We start from the raw sequence: 22,780 nt of genomic DNA on the forward strand, positions 1-22,780 counted from the left end.
CGGCGACACACGTTGTTTGAAACGGCTGCATCATGGGTCATATGCATGAATCCGCATTTCAAATGTTGGAATTTTGAACACTGAGCTTCACTTCCTTCAAGTTGACGCAACACACTTTATTCCACTCCTTGTGTGTGTGTGTCTTGGGTCCTCGCATGAGACAGGACCTCCCTCTCAACGGGCTCATATCAGATAGGCACAATAAAAGCAACTTATGAAATTCCTTTTGTGTGTTCACGTCAGACGCGCGAGATTGACAGCGTTTGTTGCCATAGCAACAAAATAGGGTATCGTCGCGTCAGTCTGTGACAGAATACATAAAAAAAAACTCAAAATGTGTATCAGCAGCAATTGGGTGGTCTTCCCCGTATTGTATGCGATGATGCTGTGCGACACCCCAACGCCCCCCACCCTCCTCCCATCGCTGCCTCCCTCCCTCCGGTGTCAGACAGCTCTTTCTCCTCGATCTCCTCCTGAAGGCCGTCGTATTCTCTCCGGTGTGACGGCGGCGATGTGGAGCAAGGCCGCGGAAGAGCAGCCCTCTGTACCCCGCCGTGCTGCGTGTTGTGGTTGCCGTGCAGGTGGTCGCGGAGCCGGGGGGCAGCGGGGGATGCTGGCGGCTGCTGAGGCCGGATAGTCGACGAGGAGGCCGGCGGAGGGTCAGGCGGTAAACCCGGAGCTCCCCGGGCGAATCTTGGTCGTCGGCGGAGGATCTTTTCTGGATTTTAAAGGACTTGTTGAAACAGGTCGTTCCGCCTTCGGTGGCTAATTACGGACTAGAGCTTCTTGATGCCCCGGAGGCCCGGAGGAGCACAGAGCTTACAGCCCCGCAGCGGGGCTTGTTCGGCGGCCGTGAGGCGAAGGTAAGACAGCCTCAACCTTTGGCCTGAAGCACGTCGCCGTGTTTGCCTTTGGCCCATTTCGCCATACATGCGACTTTAAATTCACACGACTTGATAACCCGAATACGGCCATTGTCAACAACAAATGTGTCTCGGAGGAAAATGTTAGCTTGCGACTGGAAACGTTCCATTGTCATCCGCCGGGCTGATCAAGCCCGGCTAGCCGCTCAACAGCTGGTGAAGGCAGACTACTCTGCACGGAGCCAACGTTCATATTGGAATGTTTAATCGCCGCGTATGTTTAAAACTTCTATAAAAGTACGACCGTGTGTGATTGGTAAGGTAAAGCGGCTTGTTGATTGTCCGTTGCTAATGCTAATGCTAACGCGAGCGGCGTAGGTGTCTGCTTGTCGGCTTAGCGTTAGCATGAGCATTATTCCTATCAAAATGACTCCCGACACTTATTTCGAAACGAGGCTGTTACACCCCCGTGCCTGTGGATGATTTGATGAATGTGTGTGTGACTGTAAAACAAGTGTCTGTTGTGATGTGTCTGTTTCGTGTTTGTGAAAGAGTAATCGTTTGTGCGTTTTTGTGAGTTATCACGTGGTTTCAATCATTTAGTTTGTCCATCACAACACACTTGACCTTAAAAACTTTTGAGTTTAGTTTGTGATCATTGCAGTTTTCTATGTATATAACCACCTGCACTGGCTGCTGTTGACTGCCTGCAGAGACCCCAATGAATCCGCTCAATCAGATGAAGGCTGGACTGGCCAGCAACCCACACAGGTACACATGCTCACACAGTAGATACACACACTTATATCTTTACACATCTTTCTCTCATTATTACCCAATTAATGCACTGCCACATAACAAACTGTCAGAAATACATGTAGAAAGTTGATTTTTGGCCCACCCACTCATCCCTCACTCCCCGTGTGTCCCCAGTGAGGGTTCGTACGGGTACGAGCCCTCCAGCTGGCAGCAGCCCACCAACCAGCCGCCGGGGTCTCTCTCCGTGGTTACCACCGTGTGGGGTGTCACCAACCCCTCCGCCAGCCAGGTATGGCACACGCTCTCTTGCTGGAGCGTGTTCTCGGATCATTCACACTCCGCCTTCTCTTTGCATCAGGGCGCGATGGGGCCAGGGAACAATCCGGCTGGGGCTCCTGTGATGCAAGGCCCTGGGGGCCCATCCATGGCTGAGGGCCCGGGGGGCTATGTGAGCCAGCAGAGCTACGGGGAACCCAACAAGGCCTACCTGAACCAGGGCACTTACGGCCGTCCCGGTGGGGGCTACGTGGGCGGGCCGGGCGGGTACCCGGGAAGGTGGGTTTTACATGTTTGACCAGGTGGCGGTCACAGGTGATGACTGTTTACACTCTGACACAAACACACTCGCAGCTACTCCACCAATCCCAATGGGTCCAGGGGGGCTGCGGATTTCACGCAGGCCGCTGCTGCTGCCGTCGCCGCCGCCGCTGCCACAGCTACCGCCACCGCCACGGCGACGGTGGCTGCCATCCAAGAAAAGCAGAACCAGGAAATGAACTATGGACAGGTGAGCACCATTTGCCAACTATTTCCTAAAACACACTTGTCAAGTCTGCTAGTTTTGCTTGAGGTCTAACTTGACTGGGCCAATCCCCCAATTCTGTTTTGTCCCAGATGGGTGGCCCCTCGTTCAACAACCAGTTCATGGCCCACTCTATGCCCCGCGCCCCACCTGGTATGTCACCCGGAGGCATGAGCTCGGGACTGGGTCCCACCAGGGGCCCAGCCTCCATGAGCCCCATGTATGGGCCCGGAGGCTCCCAGAGGGTTGCGCCGCACCAAAATTACTCACCCGCACCACAGCAGACTCACTCACGGCCCCCACAGGGCATGAAGCGGCCCTACAACTCAGAGGTGAGTTTCCACTCAAATCTGTCATCTGACAGACCAAAGTGGAATCTGACCAATCGCATTCCTGTTCAGCCCTTCCCGGGGGTGCCTCAGCAGTACGGAGTTCCTATTGGTTCTGGTTCCATGCCGAGTTCAGGCGGGGGCGGACCACCCGGTCCCGGTTCCTACTCTCAATACCACCCAGGTCAGTCCCTGAAAAAATTATTCTCGCAATTATTCCCGCGCTTGCGTTAGCAGATGATGCTAACATTACGTACTTGCTAGCATTAATTGTCGCTAGTGCTTTCGCTTAGCCGCATGTCATTGTTGATGATGCTGGTGTTTTAGGCCCCGCCCCACAAAGGCAAGGCTCAACCCCCTCCTACCAGAAGGTGTCCCTGCCCCAGTATCCCCCATCTGTGCCCCCCAACTCTCAATACTACAAGGTAGGTGTCTGCATACTGTAGTTGGGTGTGTGTGCGTTTGTGTTAAATGTTTGTGTTTTTGTAGCAGGAGCAGTTCAATGGTCCGGGCGGGGGTTTGAGTGTGATGTCAGCGGGGGGAGCCCCTGGAGTCTACACTTCCTTTAACCAGCCATCTGGGGTATGAGTATTTTAGTGTCCACAAGTGCGTGTGTCTATGTATTTCTTTGAGTGGGATTGTGTTTATTTTTCTGTGTGTAAATACTTGCATACACACGGTGTGCTTGTGTATGTGCGTGTGCCTCATGTATTTGCACACATGCAGATAAGTGTGTTGGGCGTTAACGTTATTGACATATGGCGTGCGATGTGACTCAGCCCGGCCGAGGATTACCAGGCTATCCCAGCTCTCCGCTCCCCGGGAACCCGACTCCGCCCATCACGCCCGGCAGCTCGATGGCGCCGCCCTACATGTCTCCTGGCAACAGTGACGTCAGCAAATCCTCCTTCCTGCCCGACATCAAACCAGCCCAGCCCACAGGTGCATGTCCAACTGAACGTGATATCACAGGAAGCGGGCGAGCTGACTTCCTGTTTGGCAGGTAACCCGAGTGACGACTTGCGTCTGACCTTCCCGGTGCGAGATGGCGTGGTCCTGGAGCCCTTCAGGTTGGAACACAACCTGGCGGTCAGCAACCACGTCTTCCAGCTTAGAGACTCCGTGTACAAGACGCTGATCATGAGGTCATTTCCTGCCGCCTTTTCACAGTAAGAGTTTAACGTGGCAGGAAGCGTTGACCTGTGTGTGTGCGTGAGCAGGCCAGACCTGGAGCTTCAGTTCAAGTGCTACCACCACGAAGATCGGCAGATGAACACCAACTGGCCGGCTTCCGTCCAGGTATGACACCCATCCAGTCCTGTGACTTTGCTAAGACGTGTGATGCTCATGAGTCATACTAAACTCGCCCTGGCCCATCATCACCCTTCATCTAAGCTTCTCCCCTTCCTGTTGCCATCCCTCAGGTGAGCGTGAACGCCACGCCGCTGACCATCGAGCGCGGCGACAACAAGACGTCGCACAAGCCTTTGTACCTGAAGCAAGTGTGCCAGCTGGGCAGGAACACCATCCAGATCACCGTCACCGCCTGCTGCTGCGTCAGTCACACGCCGCACGCTCGCTCTCCTTGCGCCGTCTCTTGCCCATCTCACCCTCTCTGTCTCATCCGTTCCGCCTCGTGGCGCAGTCCCACCTGTTTGTACTGCAGCTCGTCCACCGTCCCTCGGTGCGTTCGGTTCTTCAGGGACTGATGAAGAAGAGACTTCCCGCCGAGCACTGCATCGCCAAGAGTGAGTCCCGGCAACGTTGGGCTATGTCCTAAAACGTCATTGACGGCATATTCATTAGTTTGTGCATTCAGTCAAAAGGAACTTCAGCAGCGGCTCCATTCCCGGGACGCCCGGGCTCAATGGAGAGGACGGCGTGGAGCAGACGGCCATCAGGGTGTCGCTCAAGTGTCCCATCACCTTCAGACGCATACAGCTGCCTGCTCGAGGACACGACTGCAGACACATACAGGTATGTGTGTTAACTCCTCATTTTCTAAAGTTTTCTCAGCTGGAATCATGGGTGCGTGCGTGTCAGAGTGTTGGAGTGAATATAACTCCTGACTCATTTAGTATCTTCCATACATATGATTTTTTACAACAATTTCCTGATGCTAGCAAGTTAGCAATCACATTAGCATGAGTTAAGTACTAAGGTAATCAATTACTTCAGGTAATTTACCAAAGTCATCGATTGGTTTATGTTAGTAAGTAAATGGTTACTTTAGGTACTAAAAGTCTAATGTAATTGATTACTTTAGAAAAGTACTTTTCAATTACCTTAGGTACCAAAGTACTGAAGTAATCGACTAGGTTATGAAGTGCTAATATTTAATCATTTACTGTAGCTTAGAATTACTAAAGCAATTTACTCATTTATAGTGCTAATCTTGAGGAATTTGTTTCTCCCCATTTCAGGTGCATACCACATTTTGCTTGTTTAGCTTCTTTTAAATGATGCATAAAATATAAACGATGTTTAAACCAATACAAGTGTTTGTTTTAGTTTTCCTTAGCACAGTGCATTTACATAATTTTACTTATTTGAGTTCACTGATGTCTATATTTTAAAGAAATGTTTGGTGGAGTGAATTATGTTTACAATTTGTTTATTCTGTATTTATTATCTATCATAGAATCTTCATAGAATTAGTGCAACTTTGTAGGGCGAGCAGGTTCCATGTTAAAATGTATTTAACTTTTACAGCAAAAAAATATTAAAGGCCACAGTATGGCCTTCTTTTTGAATATCACCATCATTTATCAACATGCCAGGAATGCTTTTGCCACCTGCAAAGTTTAATCAAAGTTGAATGTACTACCATAATTGTTTTTATCATGAAATTACATATCTAAAAGGAATTCAAGCTGTAAGCTAAGGATGGTTATATTGGAGCAGCTTCTTACTGATGCTTTTTACATATGATACAATTAGTCAACTAGACTCACCAAAATACTGGTTGTGGGATCCCTGGAATGAGCATCAAATTATATGTGTGATTTGCTTTGATGTTCTAAATGCACTTCCTGTGCGCAGTGTTTTGACCTGGAGTCGTACCTGCAGCTCAACTGCGAGAGAGGAACTTGGAGATGTCCTGTGTGCAAGTATGCACATAAACTCAAATGCACAACTCCTCATGTCGCCATGGTAACATTTTTTTTCAACTCGGGTGTGTTTGTTTGTGTGTCCTCGTGCAGTAAAACGGCCCTGCTGGAAGGCCTGGAAGTGGATCAGTACATGCTGGGAATCCTCATCTACGTTCAGAAGTGAGTCGCTCGCCTGACGTGTTTGACAGTCATGTGATAACCTGACGGCCAGTGGCGGTCATGTGACAAGCGTGACAGTCATTCCTGAAGCTCCGTTGTCATGTGACATGTAGGATAGTCATGTGACACTCATGTTGCAGTCATCTGACATTGGTAATGTTATGGATTGTCCTGTAATGTCCATGTACTGTACTCATGTGACAAGCGTGACACCCATGTCATGAAGCTCCATTGACAGCCATCACATTGTCATGTGACACGCAAGATAGTCATGTGACCCTCATATGACATTTGTGACGTGACGGATCCTCCTGAAATGCCCATGTGGAGCTTACGTGACAAACGGGATGGCCAAAACATTGTCAATTGACGTCCAGGATAGTCACATGACTCATGTGACTCTGATGTGACATTTGTGGTGTTACAGATCCTCATGTGGTGAATCTCCACTGATAACCATGACTTGTCATGTGACGCACAAAATAGTCATGTGACGCTCATGTGCCAGTCATGTTACATTGGGGATGTTACGGATCCTCCTGTAATGCCCATGTGGAGCTTATGTGACAAACGGGATGGCCAAAACATTGTCAATTGACGTCCAGGATAGTCACATGACTCATGTGACTCTAATGGGACATTTGTGGTGTTACGGATCCTCATGTGGTGAATCTCCATTGATAACCATGACTTGTCATGTGACGCACAAAATAGTCATGTGACGCTCATGTGCCAGTCATGTTACATTGGGGATGTTACGGATCCTCCTGTAATGCCCATGCGGTGCTTATGTGACAAGCATGACAGCCATGTTGTAAAGCTCCACTGTTACCGTGACGTCACGTGTCACACGATGCCGATGTGGGAGTCATGTGACTCATCTTGCGCTCATGTAACAGTCTTGTGACATATGTGATCTTACGGATGCTCCCCTAATGCCCATGTAACAGTCTTATGACAGTCACGTTTTGCTCACGTGATGCTCATGTAACAGAAATGTGACAGAACGCTCACGTTACAATAATGAAGACGCGTGTGATGAAATTAGTGAGGTTCATGTGACACCGGCGCGAGTTTCACATGTGGTTTATGTGCTTCCAGTTCAGAGTACGAGGAGATCACCATCGACCCGGTGTGCAGCTGGAAGCCGGTCCCGGTCAAGCCGGACATCCACATCAAGGAGGAGTCGGACGGCCCGGCGCTCAAGCGCTGTCGGACCCTCAGCCCGAGTCACATGGTGCTGCCCAGCGTTATGGAGATGATCGCCTCCCTGGGCCCCGCCCCTCCTGCCGCGCCCTCGTCCTCCCCCGTGCGGTACCCGGCCATGGCTGCCAGACGCAGCAACACGCCCGACTACTCGGGGGCAGGTGCGCTTTTCTTGCACGGGATAGTCACGCAGACGTTTTTGTAGGCTTTCAAATTTCAAACCAACTTGATCTGGAAAGAAAACAAAAACATAAATGTAATTCCCATATATCATGGAACACACACATACGCAGAAAAATGAGAAAAATATGACAACTTTTGAATACAAGTATTTTAAGGCACAATTAGGGTCTGATTTGTTCAACTTTACAACCATTCAAACAATTTGAATTGGTCCACAGAAAAATAGTCAACATAAAGTGTCTTCTTTTGGCTCAGAGAAGAGCTCTGTCATGAAAAAGAAAAAAAATAATTATTAATCAATATTTGTCCACAAAAAAAGTGTCAGACCTGTTCTCAATAAGAAGTCGCTATAAGTAAATATTTGTCCACAAAAAATAATCAACATTAAGTGTCAGACCTGTTCTTAAAAATAAATAATTATAAGTAAATATTAATCCACACAAAATAGTCAACATTCTTTTGGTATTACTTTAGAAATATGTTCCCAACAATAAATCGTTAACTTAATTATTAATAAATATTTGCCAACAAAAACAATCAACATAAAGTGTCAGATCTGTTCTTAAAAATAAATACTTATAAATGAATATTTGTAAAAAAAAATAAACTAAGTATTGTTTGTCTTTTAGAATGATAGTAGAGATCTGTTGAGTAAAATAAATCTGTACTTTAACAGGTGGCACAAAAAAGGTTCATCGAAACATTCTAGAATCTGGATTTTAATAATAATGAAATTGAATAACCTACCAAACATATAATTTGCTTTATGCACTTTATGCACATTTTCTTGAAACATTTAATGAATTCAATAATTATTTTAAATGATTTTCACAGGGGTACAGGTGACTCAGTAAACTCAACTAGCGATGTTCATATCTCAAGGCGCTCGTGACGTCATGAACAAATGAACACTTTCATAAATGACATGGATGCCTGCGCGTGTTTCAGCTCCGTCCTATCCCGGCCAACCCGCCTTCTCGGACTTAAACATCGGCCCGGTGACTCCGGGGGCGGTCGGGGGAGACTTCTCGTCGCCCGGTCCACCCCCCCTCTCCTACCGCTCAGAACTGTCCGGCGCCCTCCTGTCTGCGGACAAGCCGCTGACGGACGCACAGGTACAGACGCCGCCGACCCCTTTTGAAATAAAGTGTTTTGAAATGAATAGTCTAACTTGCTTCTTTTTCTCCCGTCCTCCAAATGTTGGCGTTTGCCCTCCTCAGCAGCCATCTGTTGGTCTCCATGGCAACCTTCAAGTGGGCGGGGCCGTCAACCCCATGCTGCAGCAGCGTAGCAACCACAATGCCCGTCTCCACGGTGACGCCTTCAGCCTTGGGCCCGGCGCCGACGTGCCGGAAGCTTCTCTCGATGTGAGTCGTTTGAGCTTGCGTGAGAGTTGTGTGCGTGTGTCACAATTACAATAGTTTGGGATTTTTCATTGTGTGAGAGTCAGCCTGTAAATTTGTGTCCACTGTAATGGACACAGCAGGATATAGTCATTTTTATTTTGTTCTTTTTAGTTGTTTTTTTTAGCTTTCACGGCAGATTTTTTTTTTTCAACCTGATTCTCTTTAGTGTTGCTTTGACTTGTTTATTTTAGTCTTTTTAGTCTTATTTTTTTAAATCCCATAATTCCCCAAATATAGGACACACCTGTGTGTAGGACATACTCTTGATTTTAGGATCAAATTTTCGCATTTTCTTTTTTTACCGTTTATAGGACGCACCAACAGCTTGGCGACCACGTCAAAACGATAGCAAAACACGATAAATCTATTTTTTTCCAAAGTCTTCATATTTTCTTGTTCATATCTGCAAGTTATAAATTTTTTGCAGGTTAGGTTTGTTTCAGATTTCCTACATAGTGAGTGGACAGTGAATGCCGCGCCGGTGTAACATTGAATGCGCTGGAAGCAGTTATTTTTCCTATTACTCACATAGCAGCTCAAGACAATAGACAATAACCAAGGACATTTTTGAGATTTAATTCGTTTTATTAACATTTTCAATTTGAAACATTCATTTTGTGAAGCATGCGTAGTTTTGTTATTTATTTAATCTTTTTTTTTTCTAATTTTGATTTAATTCGTTTTAATTCGCTATAATAGGCTTGATGTGAGTGAGCATGCGCCTGGTTTGTCCTTGTAAGACATCTGTGTATTTGTGCACGTGGATGTTGTTTCAGCTCCTCCCAGAGTTGAGCAACCCGGACGAGCTCCTGTCATACCTGGGACCTCCGGACCTCCCCAACAGCAACAGCAACAACAACAACGACGACCTGCTGTCTCTCTTCGAGAACAACTGAACGGAAGCTTCACCCTGCGACCATTCCTCACTTTGCTTTTGCTCTACGTTTTACACTGGTCAAAGCGTTGTCCTTTTGTTGTCTTTCAACAATCAAGAGATTTTTTTGCCCCCCTTTTTCCAAAGTCCTGACACACATCTTGTTTTCTTTCCCACTTTGGAAATCTTCATGAAAATCCAAAGTTGACCCTCCAATCAAGATGTGACAAAACCAACCAGCAATTTTTTTTTCCTCCTCCACTTTTTCATCTCCTGCCTCTGCTGTTAGCGGTTAGTATGTGTTGACTCACGGCTAGCCGCCACATAAGGAAGCAGTTCCAACAGCCACACCTTGGAACAGGAAGTGCCAGAAACTGTCAAAATTTACTTCCTGCTTTTGCGGTCTTCAATTGGACTTTGGCCGGTACACGCGCAACCAATCGAACGTTCAGTCGGACCTCACGCCTTGACCTCTGGACTCAGACGCTTATAAAAGTGGTCACGGACAAGTTTTGGGGGATCTCGATGTTTTTTCTCTCGTCAAACTTTTGATGTAAAGGACCCCCCCCCCCCCGTTTCCATAAAGAAATATGAAATAAATTAGTATGGAATAACCACAAGCTTTAAAAACTAGAAAAGTAGCATAAAATGAAATACAACTTTGGTAAATGTATGCCCGTGGTTAGAAGGTTAAGCGAGAAGCCAGCTCTAATGCTCTAAATTGCTACTGCGCTTGCTTTCTGTTTTTGATATTGATAGTACTGACCAACTGGGAGCTGCACTCACCTCTCAACGCACTGTGTCAATTTTGACTGCACAAATTGCGGGTTGAGTGTAGATGAGTGTATGACCTGTTCCACTACAGTTTATGAGTGGAATTTTGTTTATCTGGAGGGAAAAATGTGGAGGAAGAGCTCGCTAGACATGCTAGAAACAGAAATCACTGCAGTTTATTTTGAATCAACATGCCAATTTAATTTTAACCGGCATAAAAATCTAACAACTTTTTCTAATTCCTCCCCTGTGCATTCATTTGTATTTAAAGTAAGAAAAAATATCAAATGGGTTAAAGATCATCTATAATACACAACTGAAAATTACCATTCCAAACATTTTTTTATGGAATGTCCACTGTTGCGTACAATGGTTCTTGTGGACCCGAACTATTTTTAATGCATTATGATCTTTTACGTGCTTTTAACTGTAGCACAGATCTAACGCCGTAATGTTTTTGTTTTTTTTGCCCTGCCACGTGGTTAATTGTACACGTTGATATTAGCAATGAGCACAATAGTTTGGGTTGCATGGGGTAAAAAAATGTTGAAAGTGGCTAAAAAGACGTGGTTCAGCATACGTCACAATCAACTGTCCTTTTTACTTTCATTTTGACCGCTTCCTTCCGCTACAGTTGCTTCCTTTGATGTTCTAACTCCTTTTAATATTGACATAATTGAAAAATCAAACCAATAAGCTATGTTGATGATGTTGGTGTTGGGTTCAAAGTCACCACGGGACCGCAGCACATTTCTTGCATCTTTTTCAAATACTTCATGTCTTTTCATGCAATGATGACTGTGAATAAAAGCAAATGACTTCAACGGACCCGAAGACTGCTCTCGTGAACAAGACTTTATTTTGCGTCTCTAAATCGATATGCTTCGTTTGGATAATGTCAGTGATGCAATGCAAAACTTGACACAAACTTTCTAAGGGAGATTGTTGTCGGGAGATATTGCGGAGACTCGGGTCACCATGTGATCGGCCATAATCTCCAGGCTATTGAGAAAGGCCATTGAATAGAATACTCTTATTGTCATCGCATAGCGTATATGCGACGAAATTGGGAGCGCTGCTTCGATAGGTTCATATTCAAGAAATATTAACAATAAAAATTCGAGAATATCTTAGCTCCACAGACATGGATCTCCATGAAAGTTCATACGTCATGAATTGATGGCAAAAAGACAATGTCTTGCGGTCGTGTTCACAATGTGTCTTTTCATTTCCCCCTTTGCAGGCTCGCTCTTGATTTGTTGCTGTCAGCTGCTTCCCCCAATGCCTTGCTGTGATCAGCAGCAAGTTCATGACCTCAGTTGGTGTGCAGATGAGAATCAACGCGAAAACGTCGTCGTTTAAAAGAAATCCACTTTTGTTTTTATGCTGGAGTCAAAACGTGCAGGTTTCAATCGCTTAGAAGTAAGACCGGCGCAAATGTGAAACAAATAATGTTAATGAACATAAAAGTATTGAGAGTTCCTGACATCAGCGCAAAGGGTAAACGCAAGCAATTGACTCCTATTCGTGTGTTTTTTTTTCTTTTTTTTTACTTCGTGCGGATAACCGCACCCTGTACGCGTGAGCGCGCATGCCTTTTCTCACCCCGGCCCCCTGCAACACCGGGAACGCGCTCCGACTGCGGGTCCAGACCTTCGCCCGGGTTGCGCTCGGCTTTGTGTACAAGTTATGCCGTTAGAAGGTTGTGCGCGGCGACGGCTTGTGAAAACGTGTTTAAAAGGCTCCGCATCATCGCCTCGTTCTGGTCCCAAATCAAACGCATTTCAGAAGTGGGCCTGTCCGTTCGAAAAGCGTCACTTGGCGAGAGCTTCGCTATCTGCTTGATGATTGGTCACAGTCTTCGCCAATAACGCTCGTCTCCGCTCACCATTGGCCGAATTGAACTATCACCGCCCACTGGTGGTTTATATAAAGTATATCGACGGTCGGCCATCTTTCTCGGTTCTTTGTCATTCATAGCGGTTCGCTGGGAATTCTTCTTGCCTTCTTCTTGGAAGCAAATCGGCAGACATGTCCAAACCAAGAGTGTTCTTCGACATCACCTCCGATGGCGCGCCTCTCGGCAGAGTGGTGATGGAGGTAAGTTAGCCCGCTTCAATGCTCGGGATGCGGCAAGGCGTTAGCACGCGCTTCCTTTGTGCAGCCGAGTGCCGATGGGCGATCGCGGGGCCCGGAGCCAGCCTCGAGACGGACTGGGGGCCGTCTTTGGGTCACTCCGGGGACGTGCGATCGGCCGTGGGTCAGCGGGTTCGCATTGCCGCTAGCCTCTTTTTCGGCTATGCTTGAGCGTTAGCAACGTTAGTTTAGCACGCTAGGCTCGACGAGTCATGTGCGATGCTAACGTGCTAGTGCGGCGTGCTGCGTGTGCCGTAGACGTCGACCCCGCCTCATTGAGCGGGCTTTAAGTTCCGACCGGACGTCAGCGCGTCCGCCATATTGGAGGTGTTGCCTTTGACCTGCAAATTAACACATGTCAATGGACTGCGCATCATTAAATGGTCGCCCAGAAAACGTCAACAATCATTGCCCGGCACTGTGATTTGATAAAGTCGGAAAATACTATTTTTTTAAGATACAAACCGCTACGTTTTTTGTTAATAGGTCTCTAAATGAATTACTACTTTGGGAGCAGTTTCTACTTTTTGGGAATATTGCATACAGTGATGGCTATCGTAACTGTAGGTTATATTTGCATTATTCAATATTGCTGCCGGTGCCTTCCTTCATTTATGAATTTAGAAGATATTTGGGTACTCATTCGCTTATCAAATCAGTATTTAATAGTGTCTGCTCTTATTCATCCCTTGATCACTTACATTAACAATTTCGTAAAAATAATTTAAAAAGACGCAGTCTTGGGCGAAGTTGCTAAATGAAATCGGCCAGTTAAAAGCCGGGCTCTTTTCCAGGTCCAATATGGCGGCCGCTCGGACGTACGCTTTCGACTCGCGGTATGGATTTTTCCTCAGTTTCCCGCTCTTGCCCACTGGTAGCTAATGCTAACTTAGCACGAGAAGCTGGGCCGCTGCTGTGGCGGCGCCAGCGCCCATCTGCCTTTCGTTCGCCGGCCTCTGCATACTCTGCTCGCTTGGAAGCATCCCTCCTGTTTGGACTGGGGCTCGCCTTTTCACCAAATTTTCTCCCGTGTCTTGGAACAAAGATGGCTCCGCGGCGTCGTTCCGCGGGACTGCGACACTTCTGCCTTCTGGAAAGTTCCATGCCGCGGTGAGGGGAGGGGAGGGGGGAAAGGGGGAGGGGGTGCGGGGCGAGGGTTCCATTTGTTAGCGTTACATAAGTCATAACGCGCTTATAAAAGGCTGCGTTTGGGTGCTGCTCGTTCTTTCGGGGATTAATGCAAATGTTCTGCTTTTTAGATCAAACACTAATGCTTGGAATGTCAAACCTCAGAAATAATGGATAAAAAAAAAAGTAATTTTTCACATTTTTACGGCATGAATGATCCGCCCATTACATGATACAAGAATATCAGCCTATTTAGTACTGCTACCTATCCCAGTAACTATTATCTTTTATGATTAAAAGCGTAAAAACCGTGGTTTTGCTATTTTCCAGAACATCAGCCTCTTTTTCAAAGATGCTGGTTTTTCCATGAATGATATGTTTTTATTTTTCGCCATGTAATCATAACAGATCGTGTGGTCATTCCAACAGAAATGGAGGAGTAAGGGTTAGCATTTTCCACAGCGCACAAAGTGCAACTGTGCTGGCTGGGAACTTTGCCTTTTTCCTGTGCGGGTGCTGGGTCATATACCTTTTTTTTGTTTTGTTTTTTGGTGGTGGCGGTGGTTGTGATGATGGGGAATGTAGTTGTCTACCAACCCTGATTTTTGCTCTTGTTGCCCTTACCAGGGAGAGCATCCAAATGAGGCCTGCAGCCTTCTCGAGGGGCATGTTTTTTTTTTCTTCTCCCCTTTAGGTCTGATGCCTTCAGATTTCCTCGGTACAGGTACCAACATTTGATGAGTGCTACTGCGATGCTATGCCACCAAATGTAGAAGTAGCGTCTTTTGGCTTTGAAGAAGTGTTTGTACAGGGTGGACGTCCTATCCAGAAGATCTTGGAAGCATGATGTCTTTCCATTAAACTGATGTTTCCTCAATTCTATTTTGTCCTAATGCAGGTTCAATTTAGCACAACAAAGCAAGCTGGGATTTCAGAGTAATTAAAAAATTGTCAATTTTACCTGCATGATCTATGTTGCTCAGTTTTTTTTTTTTTTTTTTTTTTTGGCATCAAGCAGTCAAATCACCTGGGACGCTCCTGTTTCTTTGACATTTCATTGAGTTCTTGATGTCCATGATTGTGGGTTACTATTTTGTTTTGTTTTTTTTGTTTGTTTTCAAATGCGCAGCTGCCTACTCGTCTTGTTTAGGTGGAATCTGTAGTCCTAAACCAGGGGTTGATTGTAAAGTCAATTGTCTTCAAGAACCACAATCCCACCTGTTTTGGATATTCCGCTTCAATGAACACACTTGATTACGCTTAAAGAGAAAACGTTCAAAACAGGCTGGATTGCGGCTCTCAAAGACCAGACATCCCTACCAAGATAGACTGTGGATGTTTTAAGGAAGCACAATAAATACTGCGTGAAGTAAGCCATTTTCTTGCAAAGTTGAGAAGTGTTCATATTCCAGTTTCACTGCCGTTTAGTCCACCAAGCAAAGAAAGAAATCAAAGCAATTAGCCGGTCCTCCATTTTGTGTAACAGAGTTCATGCATTTTGGACCTTAAAATTGATCTTGGTATAACTGCTAAAAACCAGCTTAGTCACTTTTTTTTTTTTTTAAGGTTTTGAAGGGGTTGTTATAGCAGTATGAGGTTTTTAACTGCGTCTTGTTTTTCAGCTGCGCCCTGACGTGGTTCCCAAAACTGCAGAGAACTTCCGTGCCTTGTGCACCGGCGAGAAGGGCTTTGGCTACAAGGGCAGCACCTTCCACCGCGTCATCCCAGAGTTCATGTGCCAGGTGAGCGGGCTGCTTCAAACCTGCTGAAGACTTCCTGGGTTGAAGACTAGTAAAAATGATTATTTTTTTTTTAATGATATAGAAGAATCATCTCTTTTCAGCAGATGATTAAAACGTAAAATTTCCGAATGTCTGACATCTCCATGGGATTGCAGCTGGACGTGCACAAGGTTTAAGGGAAACGGAGATTGTAAGGCTTGACGCTTCAGGTCAGGTGTGGTCCTGACTCCCGTGTGCGCCGACAGGGTGGAGACTTCACCAACCACAATGGAACCGGAGGAAAGTCCATCTACGGGAGCAAGTTTGCTGACGAGAACTTCACCCTGAAGCACACCGGGGAAGGAATCCTGTCCATGGCCAACGCCGGGCCCAACACCAACGGCTCGCAGTTCTTCATCTGCACCGCAAAGACCAGCTGGTGAGATCCGTCAGTTTGCCTCACATGCTAGTTATATCAGTGCTGAAAAACATTCGCACTTTTGTTAAAAGAAATGAAACCAAATGTGTTTAAACACTGAATAGAAACTGCCTTTTACCAAACTATGCTATACAATAGCCACTTTAAAATTCTTTGACATAAATGACACAAGATGGCACCAAAGCACCCCTAATGGAAAAAAAAAAGCCAGCGCAGCTGCAAGGGTTTCCCTTTAAGCAGAAGTTGACATGAGGGTGTGTGTGTGGTCACCTTCAGGCTGGACGGCAAGCATGTAGTGTTTGGCAGCGTGGTGGAAGGCATGGATGTGGTGAAAAAGATGGAGGCGAAAGGCTCCGGAGGCGGCAAGACCAGCTCCAAGTTAGTCATCCAGGACTGCGGCCAGCTCTGAGCGCACCGTCCGTTCGCAGCTTCTTCCGACGACTAGCCAGTCATTCCACATTCCAGCTGATAAATGGAACAAGTCATTTCCTCCTTTTTTAATTTTTTTTTTTTGTCAGTATTCCAATCCTGTCTCTGCATTCGTGACTTTGCCTCTGAAAGTTCGGTTTGCATTCAATGTTCTGCTCAGAAATGGTTTTTGTTCATCGACAAAATAAAAGATGGCCTTTGACTCGACTGTTGCCGTTGCTTAATTCTTTCATCAACCCAAAGCGCCCTCTGCTGGTCAATGTGCTGAATGCACCACAAATTTAAAGAATTTAATCATGTATCTGAACTCTCAAGTCACACAGGCGCTGAAGTGTTTATGAAGTATTTCAACTACGCTTTTCTCTAAAATCGACAAATGCCAGGTTAAAAAAATCCTTAGTGGTGCTTTTACCCCTTAAACGATCTCATTGAGTATTCTCATCTGCTTCAGTGAACAGTTCAAATGGAAAACACTTATCCACTTGAGTATACTGTATTTCCTAATGTAACGTTTGAATTCCAGTCATCTTAATGTCACAATTTCACCATGCTAGACAAAGTGTACCAGTAGTGCTGACAAGGGAAAATTTGATAGTTTTATCAAGAACAACAATCGAATGCCAGTATCGCACAGTCAAACTACTTGTACGAGAAGCGCTTTGCACTAATCGAACAAGGAAAGGGTTTCTCCCCCGCATGAACTTGCTTGTGTACGGTCAATGAGACATTTTGGGCAAAACCTTCGCCGCAGATGGATCAGGTGAGTTTTTCTCTTGTGTGGCTTCTCACGTGGGCCAATATGTGCGACTTGTGAGAAAAGACTTTGTGGCAAAATGAACACGCGAAGGGTTTCTCTCCTGCGTGTGTCCGCGTGTGTGCCACCGGCGTGACTTTCTGGGCAAAACTTTGGCTGCACAGCGACCAGGCAAAAGGCTTTTCACCAGTGTGCATTCTCATGTGTGACACCAAGCTGGCATCCTTATAGAATTCTTTACCGCAAACAAAGTATTTTTCATCCGTGTGCGTTTGTACGTGTAACGCCACTTTTGGGGCAAAACCTTGGCCGCAAAGTGAGCACGTAAAGGGTTTCTCTTCCACGTGGATCCTCACATGCGCCACCGTGTTGGGCTTGTGGGTGAAACGTTTACTGCAAAAGGAGCAGGCGAAAGGTTTTTCTCCCATGTGGATTCATGCATGTGATTTCACTTGCCGTTGTAGAAACGGGCCGCTGTTTGTATAACAATAAAATGCGACTATGTCTATTATTGGTGTTTAATAAAATTGTTGGTGGCAGCCAAGCAAACGGGAGAATCAAGATCGGGCTCCTAATTTGTTTCCATTATTATATATCCCTTCCAAAAACAAAAGCAAAACAAAACATTTCAGCCCACGGCAATAAAATGCAACGAATAGTACCAAGTCGGACTCAAGCAACAATAGCTCAAAGCATGTTCGAAAGACGGAAATAGTATGCGAGTGAACGGACCTTGGACACGTTGGGTCGCTCGGCAAGGTTGCTTTTGGGACATTTTGAAAACGCGTTCAGCCGTCGACTAATGTACTTTTATTTTGTTCCCTTCTCCAGTTTTTCGCATCGTTTTTTTCTTCGGCTCTGGCGCTTTGACCGTAGCTGAAGTCACTGTGCACGGTCGCCATCTTGCGGTGGTATCGTTGCTAAGCAAGAACGAAAGTTGGAGCAGAATCCTTAGAAAAATACGCGGTACGTAGATTATTAATGGGCATAAAAATAAAAGTAACAATAAATAAACTTTTAAAAAATCGTATTTTTTTAATTGTCATATTCAACAAAATTTGAAACTCATGAGACTGAATAAATGATAGCATTCAAAGATTTTAATTCAAAAAAATATTTTTTATAAGCAATTTTAGCGTAGTTTTTCGGCAGGCATCGAGTGGACAAAAATCATCAATTTGGACCACAAGAGACAGTTTGACACCTGACAATAATTCAAAACTAATTCTAATAAAGCATTTATTTCGCTTAAACTTGGCCAGTCACTAGCAGAACACAAGATTATATGTACATTGATAAATACATATGGTTAGAAATAAAATGTAAAAAAAAAAAAAAAGTCATTTAAACAGATTGATGGGTCAGCCAACTTTACCTTTTAAAATTGACATTTAAAAAAACACATTTATAGAAAATTGATGATAGCTTTTAAAGAATTCGAGGTGTGACCCGCCAAATGCCACAATGCATCCTTGCACTTTTATCTTATAATTTAAGAAAAATGTGACGCTGTATCTCAAAAACCCGCAGTGAAAGAGTTTGGATTCCTTACCGGAAAACCAGTTCAAAACAGCTGTCAGACCTGAATCCACAAAAATGGTGTTACCCAGTGTAACTGTAACTCGGCATAAGCCCCACAAAAAGCACACCGGCTATCTGTCGTTTATTTGCCGCAGTGCGTGCGGATGTGCGCCGTCAACCAACCGCAGTGGGTGAAAGTTTTGGCGCAAAGAGAACAGGAGAACCTTTTATGGCCCATGTGGGCTTGCGTGTGCACGTGCAGATCGTGCTTGAAAGCAAAGGTGTCGCCGCAGATTGAGCACGCCAGGCTTCCCCCGTGCCCATGTGTTCTCAAGTGCGATACCACGTGCGCCTTTTGCGCAAACGTTTTGCCGCATACAGAGCAGACAAAAGGCTTCGCTCTATTGTGCGTTCGCATGTGCGTGACCAGGAACATCTTGCAGGTGAAAGTTTTGTCACACATGGGGCAGCTGAAGGTTTTCTCGTCCTGATGCGTCTGCATGTGAGCGTCCAAAATGTTCCGAGAGGCGTATGTTTTGCCGCACAGTGAGCATGTGAGAGGTTTCTCTCCCGTGTGCGTTCTCACATGCGCATCCAAGTGTGACTTTTGGCTGAATTTCTTCGCACAGTACGAGCAGCCAAAGGGCTTCTCCCCTGTGTGCGTTCGCTTGTGCGCAATTAGAGAGATTTTGCGGGAGAACCTCTTGTCACAAACGGGGCACGCTAACGACTTGTTTGCGTCGTGCGTCCTCTTGTGGGCGCTCAAGCTGCTCCGTTGAGAATAGGTCTTACCGCAAACGTCGCAAGTAAAGGCTTGATCGCTGCCATGCGTTTTCATGTGGGTCAACATGTTGCATTTTTGGGAGAAGGTTTTACCGCAAACAAAGCAACCAAAAGGTTTTTCCCCCGTGTGCCTTTTGACGTGTGACAACATGTTTGGCTTGTGGGCAAAGGTTTTGCCGCAAATCGAACAGCCAAAGGGTTTTTCCCCCGTGTGGGTTCTCATGTGTGACAGCATGTTGACTTTTTGTGTGAAGCGCTTGGTGCAGATGGAGCAGCAGAATGGTTTCTCTCCCGTGTGCACTTTCATGTGCTCAGCCAGTTTGGAGCGATAAGCGTAGCCTTTGCTGCAAATTGGGCAGTTGAAACGATTTTTGCCCGTCTCCGATTCGGAGCTTTTGGGGAGTTTGGCATCACCCGGACAGCTGGCATCGCTTCTCAAACTCTCACCGATGTGGCCGCTACAGAGCAGCGAGCCTCCGCTTCGTAGTTTTGACGGTTGGGGTGCTTCGTCTTGGTCGTCTTCACTCTTGACAGAGATGACGGTTGGCGCACCGACATCGGCATGTTCCTCTTTGAAGAGGGATGACTGTAAATTGTCCATTTCTCCTTGGGCGTAGGGGGGGCACTGTGGTTTCTCCTCTTCGTCATAGTCTTTGGCCTCTTGGACGTAGGAGCGGCACTGTGGTTCTTCCTCTTCGTCATAGTCTTTGGGTGGCTGCGGATCCTCATGCTCCAAAACGGAGCTCCACCAGCGCAGTCGAGGAGGAAGTTCAATCAGATGCTGGGCATCTGTACAACACAAACATATTCATGATAACAGTTTGAGAGACAAAAACAGCTTTTGTTTGTAAGGTGTTAGTGTATTTTTTGCCCAAAAGAACACACATGGATTTTTAACACTTTATATTCATTACCTGATTAAACTATTCAGAATTATGAAGGACTTATCGCTCGTGGCTTGTGCCCCTAAGTTGTGAACTTGAAAATAAAATTTCTATTCAGCACATCAAAATTGTCTGAAATCAGCTAAAATTTACAGCAAACTATACAAAAAGCACATAATCAAACTTTGTAACAGTTTACTGAGGCAAAGGAACTTTAAAAACCCTTTGGTGTTATTTGTCCATTTTTTGGCTTTTTAATTTTTTTCTGTGTTTCATCAAAGGAAAAGCATTGGAAAAAAATTCACTAGGGAGCTAATATTTCCCCAAGACAGTAAAAACATGTAGAAGTTCAAAATGGCACTATGCTGCAATTTCTAACTTATTGCAAACAGGTTGGGGAGAGTCGCACAAAATTCTTGTAATAATGCCATTTTCTGGCTCATTGACTCCCATTATAATTCATCATTTTTGATATGCTGTAAACCTGATGTTTTATCATGCATTTTCCCTGATTAGTGATGCAATCGTTTCTTTGGCGAGTCGAAAACATGGAAATAAAGGAATTTGAGCGTTGCGAGTCTTAACACCCAAAAGTCACTAGGGGGCGCCGTAGGCCAAATGGCCGCTGCTGATTGGTTAAAAAAATAAATGTGATAAAAACGGTTGGCATTACAAACAGTTTGGTGTGGATGTGTCTGAGCTCACTTTCAGTCTATTTGGGCATGCATATTTGCAATTTTGCACATGTGCAAAAGAAAACAAAAAAGGTGCTTCCCGCAAATGCAAAAAAAAAAAAAAAAAAGCACTGGTTTATTGTTATTGTTTGATGTCAACTCTTACAGGGTGGGTGTGTGAATTTCTTTACTCTCATCGGTTCTGGGCATTTTGGGGGTCTGTTTTCCCGACAATCACTATTTTGCATTTTCACATGCCATCACAAAACTGAACAACGCTGTGCAAATGGGCAAACAACAAAGCCAACAGGTTCAAAGCATCAAAGCTTCATTGCAACATGCCTACTGGGTGAGAAACACAACGCCCAGCAGAGTGAATTTTGCTATTAGAATGATACTGCTATTATTTTCGATTGGGGGCATTAAAAAAAATCATTATGTGTATAGATAGGCCTGCCAATGAACATTTTGAGTGGTTGAAAGGGAAAAATTCAGAAATGACTTAGTTATCACACTTCAAAGGAACGGCATACTGAAGTTTGACACTTCAAAGGAAAAGCCATACGTTGGGCAAAAATCACAAGAATTTAGCCAAAATAAAATAACGCCTTTGTGTCTCCATGTCTCCAACAGCAAAACTTTGCAATTAGTCCCTACAGGTTAACCGTACTTATGTTTCATATAAATACGCATGCGCAGTATTTTTTTCCCGACCGTTAAACATGTTACTTTAACTTATTTAACACCCAAAATGAAATATCTCGGAGAAGTTCGTAGAACGTAGGCAAACCTTGGCCGTGCAACGTCGTTCGAGTTTTGCAAACATCCTCCAATTGCCGTCGGTGACGCTCTGTCTCATCTCTCGCTCGACCCAGTTGCTCCTCGTACGACGCGATGGTTCTTTCGAACAATCCGAAGATTTCGTCAGCAGCTGCGATCAAGCGTTCCCTAACTATATCTTTTAACATTCTGACGTTTTTATTGCCTGCCCTGGTGCATCGTTGGACAAATAAATATGGAAACGTGACCAATTTCCGCCTTTTCTTCTTGTTCTTTTTCCAGTTTACATCAAGCTTTTGGCTAACTGCCGCCCCCTCTGTCCGTTTTGACTTACTGTAACCTTAAGTGTGTATTTTCCAAATTTGATTAAAATTGAGTGTAGAATATATATGATTTTTTGTTTGTTGTAGTATTACTAGGTACCTGAAATATGTCTATTTCTTATCTGCAAAAAAAAAAAGCAATATTATAAATATATTACTGTATCTAGAGTTTTTGTGATAGTCTTCTTGATGTACAGTACAGTAAGTCAATATCATGTGTCGCTTTGATATTGCCCCCTGGTGGCCAAAACGTGCACAACAGAAGGAGCAGTACAACATCCTTTGAATTATTGTATAGTGTATCACAAGTCACACATTGCATCATTTTTTTTTGTACTCTATTTGGTTGCTATTTCAATATCATAGTACTATTTTTCATAACAAAAATCATAAAGAAAATTGCCCAAAATTTGCAATAAACAATGAGTATTTAAAGATAAATACAACCTGATGGGCAAAGTGACAAACTACTGTGTCCTTTACCTCCTTCTAAAATCCCCAAATAACAGCGTCACATCCATCACACTGCTGACCTTCTACTGCTAAGCGGCCGCTTGATAATTCATTTTCCCTGTCGTAAAAGAAAAAAAAAAACAAACAAACTGATTCTGCGTGTTTTAGATTGAGGAAGCTCGTGTGTGCGCTAACCTTGTGATCGCGTTTCATTTCATTGTCTCCTCGCTCATGCTGGAAAAGCTCCAACGCATCACTGGGGCCATAAAAGCTAGACGACAAATTGG

General features: G+C 45.1%; 3 protein-coding genes across 7 annotated transcripts; 2 read left to right on the plus strand and 1 right to left on the minus strand.

Annotated features, from left to right (window-relative positions):
- Window positions 1–303: 303 nt before the first annotated feature.
- Window positions 304–11,296, plus strand: LOC148429060 (zinc finger MIZ domain-containing protein 2-like). Of its 5 annotated transcripts, none has more exons than XM_088410092.1 (20): window positions 317–863; window positions 1,528–1,634; window positions 1,797–2,177; window positions 2,253–2,409; window positions 2,517–2,756; window positions 2,826–2,937; window positions 3,081–3,178; window positions 3,243–3,335; window positions 3,533–3,695; window positions 3,757–3,898; window positions 3,974–4,052; window positions 4,178–4,309; window positions 4,399–4,501; window positions 4,573–4,730; window positions 5,796–5,863; window positions 5,957–6,025; window positions 7,127–7,392; window positions 8,363–8,529; window positions 8,638–8,781; window positions 9,597–11,296. In XM_088410092.1, the coding sequence occupies exons 2-20, from the start codon at window positions 1,585–1,587 to the stop codon at window positions 9,714–9,716; spliced, it is 2,742 nt and encodes a 913-aa protein (XP_088266218.1). In that variant the 5' UTR covers window positions 317–863; window positions 1,528–1,584; the 3' UTR covers window positions 9,717–11,296. The 5 variants fall into 5 exon arrangements, with proteins under 5 accessions (XP_088266183.1, XP_088266193.1, XP_088266218.1 ...); XM_088410074.1 differs by having other exon boundaries at window positions 318–863; window positions 1,797–1,911; window positions 1,981–2,177; window positions 8,363–8,781; XM_088410083.1 differs by having other exon boundaries at window positions 325–863; window positions 8,635–8,781.
- A 1,102-nt stretch (window positions 11,297–12,398) lies between these two features.
- LOC148429061 (peptidyl-prolyl cis-trans isomerase-like) lies at window positions 12,399–16,528 on the plus strand. Its single transcript, XM_088410546.1, has 4 exons — window positions 12,399–12,568; window positions 15,355–15,474; window positions 15,720–15,892; window positions 16,169–16,528. Exons 1-4 carry the CDS (start codon window positions 12,500–12,502, stop codon window positions 16,299–16,301), a joined length of 495 nt encoding a protein of 164 aa, XP_088266672.1. The 5' UTR covers window positions 12,399–12,499; the 3' UTR covers window positions 16,302–16,528.
- Window positions 16,529–18,153: 1,625 nt separating this feature from the next.
- On the minus strand, window positions 18,154–21,957 carry LOC148429062 (uncharacterized). The gene is made up of 2 exons (XM_088410199.1): window positions 21,728–21,957; window positions 18,154–20,168 (listed from the first exon to the last, which is right to left on the minus strand). Exons 1-2 carry the CDS (start codon window positions 21,903–21,905, stop codon window positions 18,739–18,741), a joined length of 1,608 nt encoding a protein of 535 aa, XP_088266325.1. The 5' UTR covers window positions 21,906–21,957; the 3' UTR covers window positions 18,154–18,738.
- Between the last annotated feature and the right edge of the window lie 823 nt (window positions 21,958–22,780).

The sequence above is a fragment of the Hippichthys cyanospilos genome, chromosome 1 (genome assembly GCF_059441005.1).
Source record: "Hippichthys cyanospilos isolate Australia breed blue-spotted pipefish chromosome 1, RoL_Hcya_1.0, whole genome shotgun sequence".
In the NCBI taxonomy this organism is placed as follows: domain Eukaryota; kingdom Metazoa; phylum Chordata; class Actinopteri; order Syngnathiformes; family Syngnathidae; genus Hippichthys; species Hippichthys cyanospilos.

Coding starts and splice junctions, on each gene's coding strand:
- LOC148429061 (XM_088410546.1), top strand. CDS start 12,500: ATGTCCAAACCAAGAGTGTTCTTCGACATCACCTCCGATGGCGCGCCT. Junction 12,569..15,354: donor TCGGCAGAGTGGTGATGGAG/GTAAGTTAGCCC, acceptor CTTGTTTTTCAG/CTGCGCCCTGACGTGGTTCC. Junction 15,893..16,168: donor TGCACCGCAAAGACCAGCTG/GTGAGATCCGTC, acceptor GGTCACCTTCAG/GCTGGACGGCAAGCATGTAG.
- LOC148429062 (XM_088410199.1), bottom strand. CDS start 21,905: ATGTTAAAAGATATAGTTAGGGAACGCTTGATCGCAGCTGCTGACGAA. Junction 20,169..21,727: donor AACGACGTTGCACGGCCAAG/GTTTGCCTACGT, acceptor TGTGTTGTACAG/ATGCCCAGCATCTGATTGAA.
- LOC148429060 (XM_088410057.1), top strand. CDS start 1,585: ATGAATCCGCTCAATCAGATGAAGGCTGGACTGGCCAGCAACCCACAC. Junction 2,410..2,516: donor AGGAAATGAACTATGGACAG/GTGAGCACCATT, acceptor GTTTTGTCCCAG/ATGGGTGGCCCCTCGTTCAA. Junction 2,938..3,080: donor CTACTCTCAATACCACCCAG/GTCAGTCCCTGA, acceptor CTGGTGTTTTAG/GCCCCGCCCCACAAAGGCAA.